The sequence below is a fragment of the Mesoplodon mirus genome, assembly GCF_964341445.2.
Source record: "Mesoplodon mirus genome assembly, chromosome: 15".
Taxonomy (NCBI): Eukaryota; Metazoa; Chordata; class Mammalia; order Artiodactyla; family Ziphiidae; genus Mesoplodon; species Mesoplodon mirus.
The window spans coordinates 1,004,638-1,018,193 of record NC_138991.1 but is presented as its reverse complement, the minus strand read 5'-3'; the positions used below and the strand labels follow the sequence as shown (position 1 = coordinate 1,018,193).

General features: G+C 63.5%; 1 protein-coding gene across 1 annotated transcript; it reads left to right on the top strand.

Annotated features, from left to right (window-relative positions):
* Positions 1 to 6,890: 6,890 nt before the first annotated feature.
* Positions 6,891 to 12,969, top strand: BIRC7 (baculoviral IAP repeat containing 7; the record flags this gene model as incomplete). The annotated part of the gene is made up of 8 exons (XM_082645790.1): positions 6,891 to 6,962; positions 7,180 to 7,234; positions 9,212 to 9,790; positions 10,662 to 10,761; positions 11,095 to 11,176; positions 11,284 to 11,329; positions 12,492 to 12,563; positions 12,725 to 12,969. The coding sequence occupies 8 exons, from the start codon at positions 6,891 to 6,893 to the stop codon at positions 12,967 to 12,969; spliced, it is 1,251 nt and encodes a 416-aa protein (XP_082501916.1).
* Between the last annotated feature and the right edge of the window lie 587 nt (positions 12,970 to 13,556).

Here is a 13,556-nt window from a genome sequence, read left to right as displayed (position 1 = left end):
CGCGCCTGCGCGTCGCCGCCTGGCGGGACGGATCTCACGCCCGGGTCCCAGTCTCGCGCGGCAGGGCGGGGCGAGCCTGGGCAGTCACATGGGCGTGTCCAGTGGCGCCGCGGGGACCGCCCCGCAGGTGTGCATCTGTCAGACCTCGAGTCGGCAGCCGCAGCGGGGGCGATGATGCTGCTGCCGCAGACTGGCGCAGGTTGTGAGCCTGGTGGCACCCCTGCGCTGGTTCGTCAGATGTGAAGAAGCTCCAGCCAGCGAGTGCGGCCACCCACCGAAAGCCACTTATAGCCAGGCTGCAGTCCACTCTACCCCTCAGCTCGCCCCCAAACGCCCCTCCAACAGCCCTTGGAGGGGCGCCCAGGCTCTGAGCTTTGCGGTCCTCGGGGCAGCTCCTCCTGGGCTTCTGCAGCCTCCGTCCCCGCGGAGCCTTGGACTCGAGGTTCCCCGAGGGTGCTGCTGTGTGAGCACTCTCTTGGGTCTCCAAGGGGCTCCCCAGTTTATAATCATAGTTGCATGTTAGATTCTTGACCACAGGGAGGAAAAGAGTTCAGCCCTGCACTTTGCCCTAGTCCAGGACCTGCTAGGGGCCTTTTGGTCTCTCCTCAGAGATGGACAGCCCCTTCCTGGCTCCACCTTCCTGCAGGGAGACCACTTCTCTCTCCCCACTCACTCCCAGCCCACCCCACACCAGGCCCCCAGCCTGGCTGCTCCTCGGGGCTCCCGCGCCCCTTTGGCCACTCCCCAACATGGCTTCCAGGTGGGTCTCTTTTCTTCTTTTCTGGCTCTGACAGGTGTAACATCTTTGCAAGGCCCAGATCTGCTGAAGGTTGAAGGCCTGGAATGCTGGCTCTCTGCCTCTGTCAACACATGGCCTTCTCCCTGTGGTCTGCCTCTGAGTCTTCCTCCACTTATAAGGACACCATCATTGGATTTAGGGCCGCCCTAGTCAAGTATGACCTCATCTCAACTTCATTCTATCTACAGAGACCCTATTTTCAAATAAGGTCACATTCACAGGTATCCTTTGGACAGGAATCTGGGGGGACACTATTCAACCAGTACAGGGATCACAAATAATGTCAAGTGAAAAATCTGGAGGCGAGTTACAGGGGCCGAGCGGTGGAAGGAGTAGCCCCGGAAACCAGAGGCCTGCGGAGGTACGGCCACACAGGCCTGCTGGCCAGGGAAGGGGCAAGCAGGATCTGATAGCCACCACCTGGGCCCACCCCGGGCTGCCACCCTGCCAGCTGGGAAATCTGGCAGTGGTCCTCACTGATCTCAGGGAGGGGGGCTGTGAGGACCGCTCAGAGCAGGGAGCATAGGACCCCAGAGGCCCAAGGTGGGGACTCTGTGGGCCCAGCACAAGGGGCTGAGGCTCCCAGACCAGCCCCGGGGAAGCCCTTCCTCTGCCAGGCCTGAGGACACAGGAAGGGTGGAGTCACGGAGTCTGGAGCTGAGCTTCCTGTTACTGCAGAGGGTCACTGCCATGGTCCAGCCGTGAAGGGAGTGGGGGAAACTGTCCCGGCTCCTGGCACAGGGAGGGGGTGTGGGGGACTCAAGTGACACTGATCAGCTCAGGCTTTGGAACAGCACGGGGACCTCTGAGGCAAGGGTTGCCCGACCCCGGGTCTGTGCTGGGACCAACGGCCACTCCCCACTGCCCAGAACACTCTGCTCCTGCCCTCCCCAACCTGACCCCTGGTCACCCTTCAGCTTTGGGGAGGAGCCGAGTCCATGCAGGCACGTAGCTCAGGGGTTTCCTGCCAGGTGTGTCCAATGGCAGAGGGAGCCCACCCCATCCAGGGCCTTCCACGCTCAGGCACCCCCTCCCTGCTGTATGCAGCTGGGGTGGGATTGTCTGAACATTTCCAGCATTGATTTAAAGAGGTTTGATTTTCTATTTGTTTCACAGGCACGTAAGCACATGGTGAAAAACCTCATCTAGGACTTCCCCAGCAGTCCAGTGGTTGGGACTCAGCACTTTCACTGCCATGGCCCCGGGTTCTATCCCTGGTCGGGGAACTAAGATCCCAGGAGCCACGTGGCATGGCCAAAAAACAAACAAACAAACCAAGAACACCTCATCTACGTACTGAAAGGTACAAGGTGGGAGGCAGAAGGTCCTTCCCAGGCTGTTCCAGCCTCGCTGGCCCTGATGCACGTGCACACCTGTGCAGGGACACCTAGAGGGAGGTTCCTGCAGGCACATCACTGGGTCAGAGGGCACGCACATTGGCCACCTGCATGATGTTAGATCTGGCAGGTCACCCCCAAGAGAAGCCTCCGGATTCACCAGCAGGGAGATCTTCTGCCGAGCTGGGGGTGGGCCCTAAAGGGTGCTGGCCCTGAGTTCAGGTGACCACCTGGCTGGAGCAGACTGCCCCCGGGGGTTGGACAGGGCTCACCCAACAGCTGGCCTCCGGGGGCCTGCAAACAAAGACACCTGGCCACCCGAGGGGTGATAGAGGTGCTCGTGCTGGTGTCAGCCACTCCCCAGTCCCTTTCTCACCTAAACTCTCGGGGCTCATCCCTAATCAATGGACTCCTTCCAGAAACCACCCTCTCTGCGCTTTCTCTGGAGCTGCTTCATACGCCACAAACCTGCTCATGTCCTCGGGCTTTCCTGCTCCCCAGCTCAGGAGTAACCTTGACGTGCCTCCTATAATTTACAGCACTTTACAGTTTTGAAACTGCCTCTCTGTAAGTGTCTCATTGGGTCACTAATTCCGTAAGTGTTAAGTGAGCACTACTATGTGGTCTGCATGTGTGGGGTTCTGGGGGTACAGGTGGTCTCTGCCCCACAGAGCCCCTGAGGTGGGGGCATGCTTCACAGCCTGCAAAATGCTGATTGCTTGATCGTTGATTGAGGGGAAAGCTCAAGGGCAGAGGATGCGCCTCATGCTGCCCCACGGCCCAGAGGGGAGAGAGAGAGGGGGTAAACAGGGCACCTTGGATCAGAGCTCAGATGGAGCCAGGAGGGGTGCCAGCCTGACCTGGGGAAGGCCTCTGGGGCCCATCCCAGAACTGAGGCTTAGGACAGGCAGACCCTCGCCAGCTAGGCCTGGGAGCCAGGGCGCAGAGCTGACTGCCCACCCACTGGAAGAGGAGCTCCCGCAGCCCGGGCCATGCCTGTGTCCACTGCTAAGTGCTGGGAAGACAGCTCGGTGTAGGGGAGGTGGACCATCTAACAGGTAGAGAGCAAACTGGTGATAGAAGCAGCTCTGGGTTCCTGGAGCTGGTAAGCCTCCCAGAAGAGGAGGCTTGCCGAGGCCACACAGCTAGTCTGGGGCCGGCTGGAGGCACCCCTGGGCCCTGCCACTCCCCCGGGGGCCCTGCAGCACCCCCGGCCCGTGCCGGTCATGCCGGGCAGCTCCCACCCTGCTTTTCCAGGAGCTGCGCTTGTGGTGTCTGAGCTCCACTTGGTCAAGGGCACCTTCGGCCTCAGCAGCAAACCACCATCTGTCCCCAGAGACAGTGCCAGGTCGTCTGGGGCCCGGATGTCTCTCGGCGGTGGGAGCGGGACGCACCCTGCCGGGTGGTTGATACAACAGCAGGGATTGAGCTGCTCTGCAGCTTCACCCAACTCAGGGGGCATCGACCTTGGCAGTGAGAGGATGCAGGTGAGCTCCCGGCCCAGCGGGGCTGCCACAGTGCAGGGTGCAAACCTGGGGCCTCGTTCCAGAAGCAGGAAGAGGCCTTGCCTCCCTGCCCTCCCCATCTCTCTCTGATCTGTGGCGGCAGTTATTAGTTATCATTTGCTGTTTAATGTCAGGGGGCTCTCACATAGGAGCACAGACTGTCGTAGACACCTGGGGCCCATCCCTGTCAATCAGTGTTCCTCTGTGTTCACCCCTAGACCCCCGCTGGGGCAAGGGTCAGTGATGGTCACTGGCTGGGGAACAGGGAAGTAGGGGGCCAAGAATCGGTCCTAGGGGAAGGGATATCGGGAGGCCCCAAGTCCCTGCCACGTGCCCCTTTGTCCCACTGGACGGTACTTTACAAAACGTACATTCAAAGATGAAGTATTAAGAATGTCGAGATGGTGACCACAGAGCTTTAACCCCCAAGCACCAGCTCACCTCAGTGCGGGTCGAATGCCGTGAGGCCCCAGGACACCACAAGGACTCTCCGCTAGAGGTCCACAAAGACCGGGGACCACAGCAGCCAGCGTGGCAGCACTAGGAGGAGGGGCCGAGCGGCCAGTGTGACAAGGCCGTGCGAGACAAGACGTATCAAGGGCTGCACGTGGCCTGGCAAGGGAGGGGCCTCGACGGCTGGGCCAGGCGCCTGGGCAGGGGAGGTGGGTGGGGCGGGAATGAGGGCGAGCAGGGCCAGCCCTGGAGAGGGCACCGGCACCTGGAGGGGTCCTGGGGGCAGGTAAGGAGAATGGCGCCGGACAGCACAGCCCTCCTATGGGAGGAGGGGAGCCCAGGGCCTGCAGCGACTGTCCTGGGACGGGCAAGGCTCTCCGCACGGCTCGCCCGCGGTCTCTTTGCACGCCGGCATCATCCCCGTCTGTCCGGTGACACGTCCCGCTAAACTCTGGCTGGGGTGGGCGCCTCACCTGGCCCACTCAGAGCCTGTGAGCCCCAGCCCAGGACAGCAGCTGGGTCCCCAGGGATGCGATGCCTCCCGGGCTGCTGAGCTGTGAGCGCAGGAGCTGTCGGTGGCCGTTCAGTGGACATTCTGGACTTTGTGGGCCTGAGACCAGAAGGCCACCGCTCAGCCTTCCCTCCTTTCCCTTCCCCGGGCCATAATTCCAGTCTGCTCCCGAGCCTCCCAGCTCAGCTTCGAGGGGCACCTGGGCTTGGGGACGGGGCAGGAAGGAGTCAGGCTAGCTGTGCTGAGTCCTCCTCAGGGACCAGCCAATCATCCTGCCGGGCCTGGCGCCACGCATGCCCAGGAAATCATGTGATCTAACAAGCCCAGGTGATGCAGACTGGGGTGCAAAGGCAGCCCCAAAGCTGTGGTCCAGACAACTGCACGCAGGCGGGTCCAGCCTCAGCCACTGGGGAGATGCCCAGGAGGGGGCCGGCCGCTCCGGTGCTTGCTTTCGCCACGCGCCCCCTTCTGGCCTCTTGCGGCTCTGCCCTCGGCTCCGTTCACAAGCCCGGAGCCAGAGCCTGGCCCAGCCGCTGGGGGTCCGCAGGCTCCAAGGCCCCCAGCAGGGGTGCCCACAGCAAGGACCCTCAGGAGCACACCCAACATCGGCGCCTTGCCCACCCCCTCTGGCTGTTTCCTGCAGTGACCCGCAAATAAATCTCTTCCCCTCCAGTCTCGGTTTCAGGGTTGGCTCTGGGGGCCCCACTCCAGCCTCAGGGGTGGAGGTGGCGTAGTACAGAACATCCTGCTCTGAGGGTGAATTTCAAAAGCCATCGTTTCCCTCTCCCTCCGCCCCCTCGCTCTCCTTTCCACAGATATTTATGACACTCTGGCCCAGGCACCGTTCTAGGCTCTAAGGACCCCACCCCCAGAACCTCAGCAGACATGGCTCCCCCCAACCCACGTGACCCAGCCCAAAGGCAGTGCTGGTTGCACCCAGCTTGTACTTTGTCTGACTTCCGCCGGTGGCTGGAAGGATGGGTCCTCGTCATCGTCAGCAAGTGGGGTCCCAGGTGGAGCTCAGGCCACCAGGCAGGGTCTGTCTGCAGAGGCTCTGAGGGGGATGTCTCTGTGGACAGGGCAGGGAGCCGGCGCTGAGGGTAGGGTTGGGGGGTGGATCCCAGCCCCAGCTGCTCTGCCCCGCCCTCCCCAGGCCCTCAGCCCGTGCCTGCTCTGCTGTGCTCACCTGGCGCCCTGTGGTCACCTGGAGTCCTTGCTCTGCGGACACAGGTCGGGGTGTCCCTGTGCCAGCCAGGTTCCCAGACCCCTGGGTGGGGCGCTCGTGGAGCTCTTTTCTCAGCCAGAAGAGAGGTGGGGGTGTGGGAGGGAGGTGGACCCTACTCCCCTGTCTCAGAGGAGTCTGTGGTGCCCCCAGGCCTGGGCAGCAGGCCCAGCGTCTGAGCACTGAGCCTCCTGGAAACTCAAGAGCCCGCGGGGAAACCTGAGGCCCGGACCGGACCAGAGCTTGGCGAGCACCCCTCCCTCGCTGTATGCGGACTCAGGTCTGGGCCTCAGAAGCCTCATTCCAGGGGAATAAGTCCAGCGGGTCTAGCCACCTGCCCAGGTGGCCCTGGCCCCTCCATCCTGAAGGAAAGCCAGAGCTCGTTCGAATGGCTGCACACACAGCTTCCGTGTAAGAATTTTCTCTGGGGGGTGTGGCTCTGGGGGAGGCAGGACCTGCGATCATGCTGGTCCGGCCCCCCACCACTCTTGTCCTGCCTTCAAGGGCCAGGCCCCATCATGGTGTGGTAGGGGAGAGAGCCCTCAATTTGAGGATATTCCTGTCCAGCCCCAGCTGGTTCTGATTCTTTTCGGGAGAGTGGGGATCTGGTCCGAATCCAGTAGCAAATTGTATGGGGTCCTGGGTCATCTTTGGGCTCCTGTCTTCAAACGGATTGGGGTGACCTGGAGGCCTCTACCTGCCATCTCCCATCTGGCATCGTCTTACCTGGGGAGATATCATTGTAAAGACTCACAGCAAAGGTGGTCAAGGTGAGCCATCGGAGGCATCGACAGATATTCGTTCATGTTTAAAAACTGACAAACAAACAACGACAACAACAAAATCCTGGTATGTGCCCATTAAAAAAAAAACTGGCACACGACATTAAGTGAGGAAAACGGGCAAATAGCAAAGACACAGAGCACGTGTGGAAGGAAACAGTAAAGTAGAGCAGTGCTTCTCAGTGGAGGGGAGGCTGATGGCTTTTTTCAGTTGCTTCTTTTGAAATAATTATAGATTTACAGAGAGTTGCAGAGAAATCTGTGAGGCTCCAGTGAGCTCCATGCCCAAGCAGCTGCCGGGCAAGGTCGGTTCTGGAAAACTGGCCCTGGTGGTGCCAGAGTTGGTTCAGATGGTGACTTTTACTTTCTTTATGTTTTCAGTATTCTTGAAGTTTCTGGAATAAGCATATGATAGTTATTTTTAGCTCCTGATTTCTTTTTATTTAACTGCATAAGTAAGACACGAATAATTCCTTGTGTCAAGAATTTCAGCCATGGCCACAGACAAGCACAGAGGCTGAGGCTGTTCCTCCTCCGAGATGCCCACGGCTCTGTGGGTGATCCTCGCAGCCCCTCCTGTGTGCAGCCACACGCTTGGATGTGCTGCAGAAATACCTGCTTCCAGGTGGGGGGGGCGCAGGGGGCAGGGCTCCCTCAGCTCAGGCACCGGCCCTCCTTCATGGGGAGACTCCACCACGGGATGGGGTGGTGCCTGGAGGATGCGTGTTTGGAATTTCCAGAAGAGAGGGAGGCTGCTTCTCCCCTCCCCACCCCCGAATTTCAGGATCCGAGGGAATAGACCTCAGATGTGCCCCCAGGGGACACCACCCCTGCTGCAAGGGCCACCTCAGAGGGTCCTCTGAGCCAGCCAGTCCCCAGGTCCAGAGGATTCAGAGCAAACCTGGGGGCTGTGGTTTCCCTCCTGAGATAGGAGCAGCTGGAGACCCAGTACCGGGGGATCCCAAGGCGGCTCGCTGGGAGGTCCCAGCTGGGGCCCATCCATCTCTACCTGCCCCCAGGACCCTCTCCTGGGAGACCCGGCCTTCCAGTTGCCCGAGCGCCCCTCGCCCAGTGGCCCCCCCAGCCCAGGACAGGCAGCTCGGCCTCAGGAGCCTGGGAGGGGCACAGACGTCCAGCCACACCCTTTACCAGGCTTTCCTGCAGGGAACCAGGTGGCTCCAGGCCTCTGCTAGGAGAGGACTCCAGGGACTCCATGGGACCCTGGCCACGTGGGGCTGAGGGCCAGTGCAGCCAGGATGTCAAAGGGGTCTCCCTGGGGGCGAGAGTGCACCCCACTCCCAGGACTGGGGCACGGACCTGGGCTCCAGGCTCCTCGCTCTGTGCCGGGCTCGTGCAGCTCCACGGGGGGTGGGGGGAGGGCCGCCGGGGGGACATGGGGGCTTCAGGCCCGGGTGGGGCCCCCCTCCGCCCACCCCCCTTTGTGACCCTCACTGGGCCTGCCTGGCCCTGGGGCCGGTGGGTCCGTCCTCCCCCGCTCTTGGCAGGGTCCCCACTGAGCCTGTTCTTTGCTCTGCTCTTGGGAGCAGCAGGAGGTTTGCACTCCGGGGAGGGGCGATGGGGGCAGGCCACCCCGTCCTGTCTTCTCCTGCGTCCCTTCTACCCCAGAGCCCTCTGTCTTAGGGACCCCGCTCTGCCCACTGGGGTGACAGCCTTCCACCCCCTTCCCTAACTGTTGGGTTTGGGGGCGCTGGGGCCCCTGGGCTCGGGCTGATTGGCAGACCTGTGGCTGTGACCAGGCTTGAGGGCAGCCTGTCCAGGGAAGGGGGCACCCAAATGGCCAGGGTCTCGGGCTGGGGCCTGGAGCAGCCCCGGGCCCCCCAGGCCAGGAGCCAGGGCACCCTGGGCTGGTTGGGCTGCACACCTAGCAAGGAGGGGGTGGCAGGGGGTCCGGACCTGGAATTGTGGACGTGGCCCAAACGTCCCTGGTGTCTGGATTACAGCGCCTCAGGGAGTCTAGCTCAAGTGGGAAGATCGACCTCACCACATGTGGCTCCACCTTCTGGGCCCCTGGGACGCTGAGGCCGAGGGAGGGGACAGAATCTTGAAGGCCGGAGGGCAGGAGCTGCTCCAGGGCCTGCTGAGGGCCTGCTGCTCCTGCCCAGCTGGACACAGGGATGACTGAAGCCCCTTTCAGCTCCAGGGTTCGGGCGCGAGAACATCCAGGGGAACCAATCCAGGGCAGAGACCCAGCCCTTCACTGCGCACCCCTGCATCCTGGGCTGACCCGTCGTCCCTCCAGAGGGAGCTGCCCCCCCCCGGGCAGCACTGACTGTGTAGGTTAGATCGCCTAGAACCTTCTGCTTTCAGAGGCCCCCGTGGCACGCCCCCCAGGAGCTCGGAGCTGACGGAGAGCATCACCCACCCCTCCCCCCTCCATCCCCCCACCAAGGTCCCAGAGCCAGTACCGGCCCTCTGCTGCCTTGGGTGGGTCTCCATGCTCCGGCCCCTCCCCTCGTGCCAAGCGACCCCACCTTCCCCTGTAGAGCAGTGAGAGCCGCAGCCCTCACAGTGGCCCCGGAGCCCTGTGACAATCCTGCTGCAGCGAGCATGTGACACAGGCTGCAGCGCTGGCCCCTTTCAGAAAGTGGCGGGCCCCAGCGGCCCCCACCCCCAGTCCCCTGGCTGCTCCCCCACCCGGGGCATCTGGGGGGCAGGACCATGCCTGCCCAGCCACCGTTGTCCCCAGGCAGGGCCCAGGGGTCAGGAGCCCTGGGGAGGCTGGCTGAGCACATTCCAGAACCGGCTGCCCAGGGGCCCATCCCTGCCACAGAACTTGTCACGGCTGCTGTCTTCTCTATGGGGCCCGAGGACGGGACCAAGTGCTGGTGCTGTGGCCTGGAGCCCAGCCGCTGTGCAGCTGGCGGCCGCCCCACTTGGGGACACCACCGACCCCACTCTCCGTGCGGCCACCTTCAGGGCCAGTGCCCCGACAGTGCCCTGTCCTGGGGAGGCCGGGACCACATGGACGGGCAGATCCTGGGCCAGCTGCGCCCCCTGGCAGAGGAGGAGGAGGAATATGGGGCCGGGGATGCCCCGTCCACGAGGCCCGCCTTCCCGGGGATGGGCTCTGAGGAGCTGCGGCTGGCCTCCTTCTACGACTGGCCGCTGAGCACCGTGGTGCCGCCGGAGCTGCTGGCTGCCGCTGGCTTCTTCCACACCGGTGAGTCCCAGCGGCCTGGGCGCCACTGCAGACCCTTCTGGACTGGGCTCTACCTTCTCCACGGTGTCCGCCCCCAGGGCAGGGAGGGTCCCCACGGCCCTTCCATGCCTGCCCCCTGCCCATGCCTGCCCCCTGCCCTGCAGTCTCTCCTGTGCTTCCGACCTACACGCGCCCCTGGGGAGAGGCCAGACCAGCACGGAACAGTTGGACCCTAGGCTGGTGGGACAGTGATGGGACGGAGGAGAGGGGGGTATGGGCGCATCTACAGGGCTCCCGGGAGTCCAGGGACAGGCTCTTGGAGGGCTGGTGGTGGGATGTCCCTGTAGCAGCCCCTGATCTGTGGTCTCTGCACCAAATCTGTTGATTGTAGGGGGTGAGGCAGGGGTGAGGGCCTCGGGGGTAGAGAGATGAGGGTCCGCATCCCCCAGTGGAGTCGTGAGCCCCTAAAACCAAGCCTGGCAGCAGAAAGTTCCCCTTCTTTCCGTCACTGGGCCTCCATCCTGAGGCGGGGCACCTGGGGCAGAGGTGCGGGGGGCGAGGCACCAGGGCTCTGCCCCCACCTTTCCATACATACTGTGGACGCCCCCTGCATCCCTTTCCCCAACATGCACCTCAACCCGGGCAAGTACCCAGACATCATTACCCTTATTCCACTGTCGAGAAAATGGGGTGCACATGAATTCTGAGGAGAACGCTGGGCAAAGGGGTGGCAGAGGCCAGTGGGAGCCTCCAAGGCTCACAAGCAACCCCAGAGAGCCCCTGCCCCAGAAGGAAAGGCCACCTGGGAGCGCCCAACCCTGGCCTCGGGGGACACACCAGGCCGTGCAAGGGACCAAGCATGGTCAGGACCAGTGTCTTGGCTCCATCCCAGGCCAGCAGGACAAGGTGAGGTGTTTCTTCTGCTACGGGGGTCTGCAGAGCTGGGAGCGAGGCGACGACCCCTGGACCGAGCATGCCAGGTGGTTCCCCAGGTACGGGCTCCACGGGCCAGCCTCCCTTCCCCAGTCCCAGGGGTGTCAAGTCTCAGGGACCAGGGTGGGGGGGGACTCTCTGGGGGCTGGTGACTCTCTGGGGACGGCGCTTCTGCTATTTCTCCCTTGATGTTCAAGGGTCTGTCTCCAAAACAGCTTCCCAGCAAGCACCTACCACCCCGGAGCCCCAGCTTCCCCCGCAGGGGCGGTGGGGGAAGCAGGGACAGAAGGCACGACCCCGGCCCAAGTGGTCCACGGGGCCAGACCCGGCCAGTGCGGGGGGTCCTCTGACAGCCCCAGCCCACTGCCCACTTCTGAACCCGCTTTCCTCAGGTGTGAGTTCCTGCTCCGGACAAAAGGAAGGGACTTTGTCTGCAGGGTCCAGGAGTCTTGTTGCCACGAGCCGGGCTCCTGGGTGAGTTCTGCCTGCCCTAGGGCTCTGGGGGGCAGTAGTGAGGGTCCCCCCCAACACCCCTGCTCCTCCGCCTACTCGGGGCACGGGTATTCTCTGGCTCCTTCCAGGACCGTTCAGAGGAACCAGAAGACGCAGGTCTCGCCACCCCCTCAGGTGAGCCGGGACACGCAGCCTGAGCTTGGCTCCCTGGGGCACCTCCCTCCTGCGCTGTGGCCAGCCGTTGGGTATCCCCCCTACAGGACATTAGGGAGAGTGAAGGGTGCTGCCTGGGCTTGCTTCTCGGGGGGCTTCACACAGGCACTGCGTGTGTGCCTGGGCTCCAGAGAGGCCAAAGCCATCCCCTGCTACCCCTGAGCTGGCCGCCATCCCCAGCACAGAGGGGCCGGCAGCGCGGAGCTCTGCTTTCCATCAGTGCCGGGTGGTGGGTGGGCGGGGGCAAGGTCTGAGGGGCTCCAGTGTTCAGGTCCCGACTGTGCTCTCTGAGCCTCAGTGCCCTGAGCTGTGAAATAGGGCTGGTGCCAGCCTCGACTGGGATTAAACAAGGGTCTGTGTGTCGCCCCGGGAGCAGCGCCTGGCACATAGTCGAGTTCTGTCCATGGCTGCTTTGGTGATCAGGTTTCCATCTTCCCGGTATGGCGGCACCTCTGACACAGGCCCTGGGAACACAGCCCTGACTTGGACATGGATGGAGTGGCTGTGATGGCCACAGGGCCCCTTGTGTTGAGGTGTCCCTGGTGACGTGCCACAGTGGCAGGCCGCTGCCTCTCTGCCGGGACCCCGAGGCCCTGGCCCCTGCCTGCCCTCGGTCCAACACCCCTCGCCCTGCCTTGCAGATGTCGGGGGCAGCCAGCAGCGGCCCGCCTGGAGCCAGTGCCCAGCAGTGCAGGCCGTGCTCCGGATGGGCTTCGGGCGGGGCCAGGTGCAAGGGCTGCTGCAGCGTAAGTACCGCCAAGTGGTGCCGACCGGCGTGTCCACGTCGCAGCTGGTGGCCGACCTGCTCCAGGAAGAGGACGGGGGCCAGGCAGCAGGGGCCAGAGGTACCTCCACCTCTCTGGACACCGCCCATCTCTCCCTGCTCATTGCCTCTGGGCACAGCCTTCCCTCGCTGCCCCCAGGGGCCCGGCCCGCAGTGTCTAGGGCCGCGGCGCCAGGGGCTGGATGGGCCGAGCGCCCTGGTGGAGAGTGGGCTCTGGGATCCTGGCGCACCATGGGTGGGGGAGCGGGCTGGCACTAGGGCTCACCTGTGGCCTGCCGTCTCTGGGCCAGCCTCGTGTCCCCTGAGGACCTGGGCCTCACCCGTTCTACCTGCCCACAGCTCCTGTCCACCCAGGGCCCGAGCTACCCACGCCCGGCAGACAGGCCCAGGTGGAAGGCGCCAGGGAGGCAGGTGAGGGAGAGGGCCCACCTGGGGTGGGGACGGGCCGGCCCTCCTGCATCTCGCGGTGGGGGGCGGGCACTCCCGGTCTGGCCCGCCTCCCCATCGGCCAGTACAGAGGGTGGAGGTCAGGGTGTGGGGCGATGTCACAGGTCCCCGCTGTGGAGACCCAGGTGGAGCCCAGGCCGAGAGGGTGCCGGTGGCCCTCGGGGCCCCAGGAGCCCAGGCCGCCGGCGTGGAGGAGCAGCTGCAGCGCCTGCAGGAGGAGCGGACGTGCAGGGTGTGCTTGGACCGCACCGTGGCCGTCGTCTTCGTGCCCTGCGGCCACCTGGCCTGCACCGAGTGCGCGCCCAGCCTGCAGCTGTGCCCCATCTGCAGGGCCCCCATCCGCAGCTGCGTGCGCACCTTCCTGTCCTAGGCCAGGTGAGCATTCGGCCTGGACGGTGACCACAAGCACGCCGGCTCCTACGATCCTGTTGCAGGGCCGATCCTGACAGACATTGCTAATCAACCCCATACCTCCCCTTGATGCTCAGATATTTGCTCTGAATCCTTCTCAGCACAGCACCCTGGGGGGCCACTACCACTCTGCTTAAGCGCATCTCTGCCTTGGTTTTCCTAGTGGTCAAGGGGGATAATTCCTCCTGTCCAGCTGGGCATACATAGCAGCAGCCAGGCCAAGGGGAGGACATCTTTGGAGGCATGTGAAGAAACGCACGATGCCCTTGTTAGGAGAAAGCGCTGGGGTCTGCCTGAGCATAAGACCACGATGGGGATCTCAGCCTGGGATCTGAGGCCTGATGGAAATTCATGGTGGGTGGGGGAGGGGTGCGTGACACTCCAGTGCTCGTGTGGGGGCAGGAGCCCTGGCCTTCTCAGGGTTCCCAAAGGCTCTGAGCCCCAAGGTCCCTCCAGGAATCCTCTGGGGGGAGAAGTGACAGGGAAGGGAACTCCCTGGGGGCTGAGGGTCCCCAGCCGGGGGGAGAAGCCAACTGGAGCTGCCGC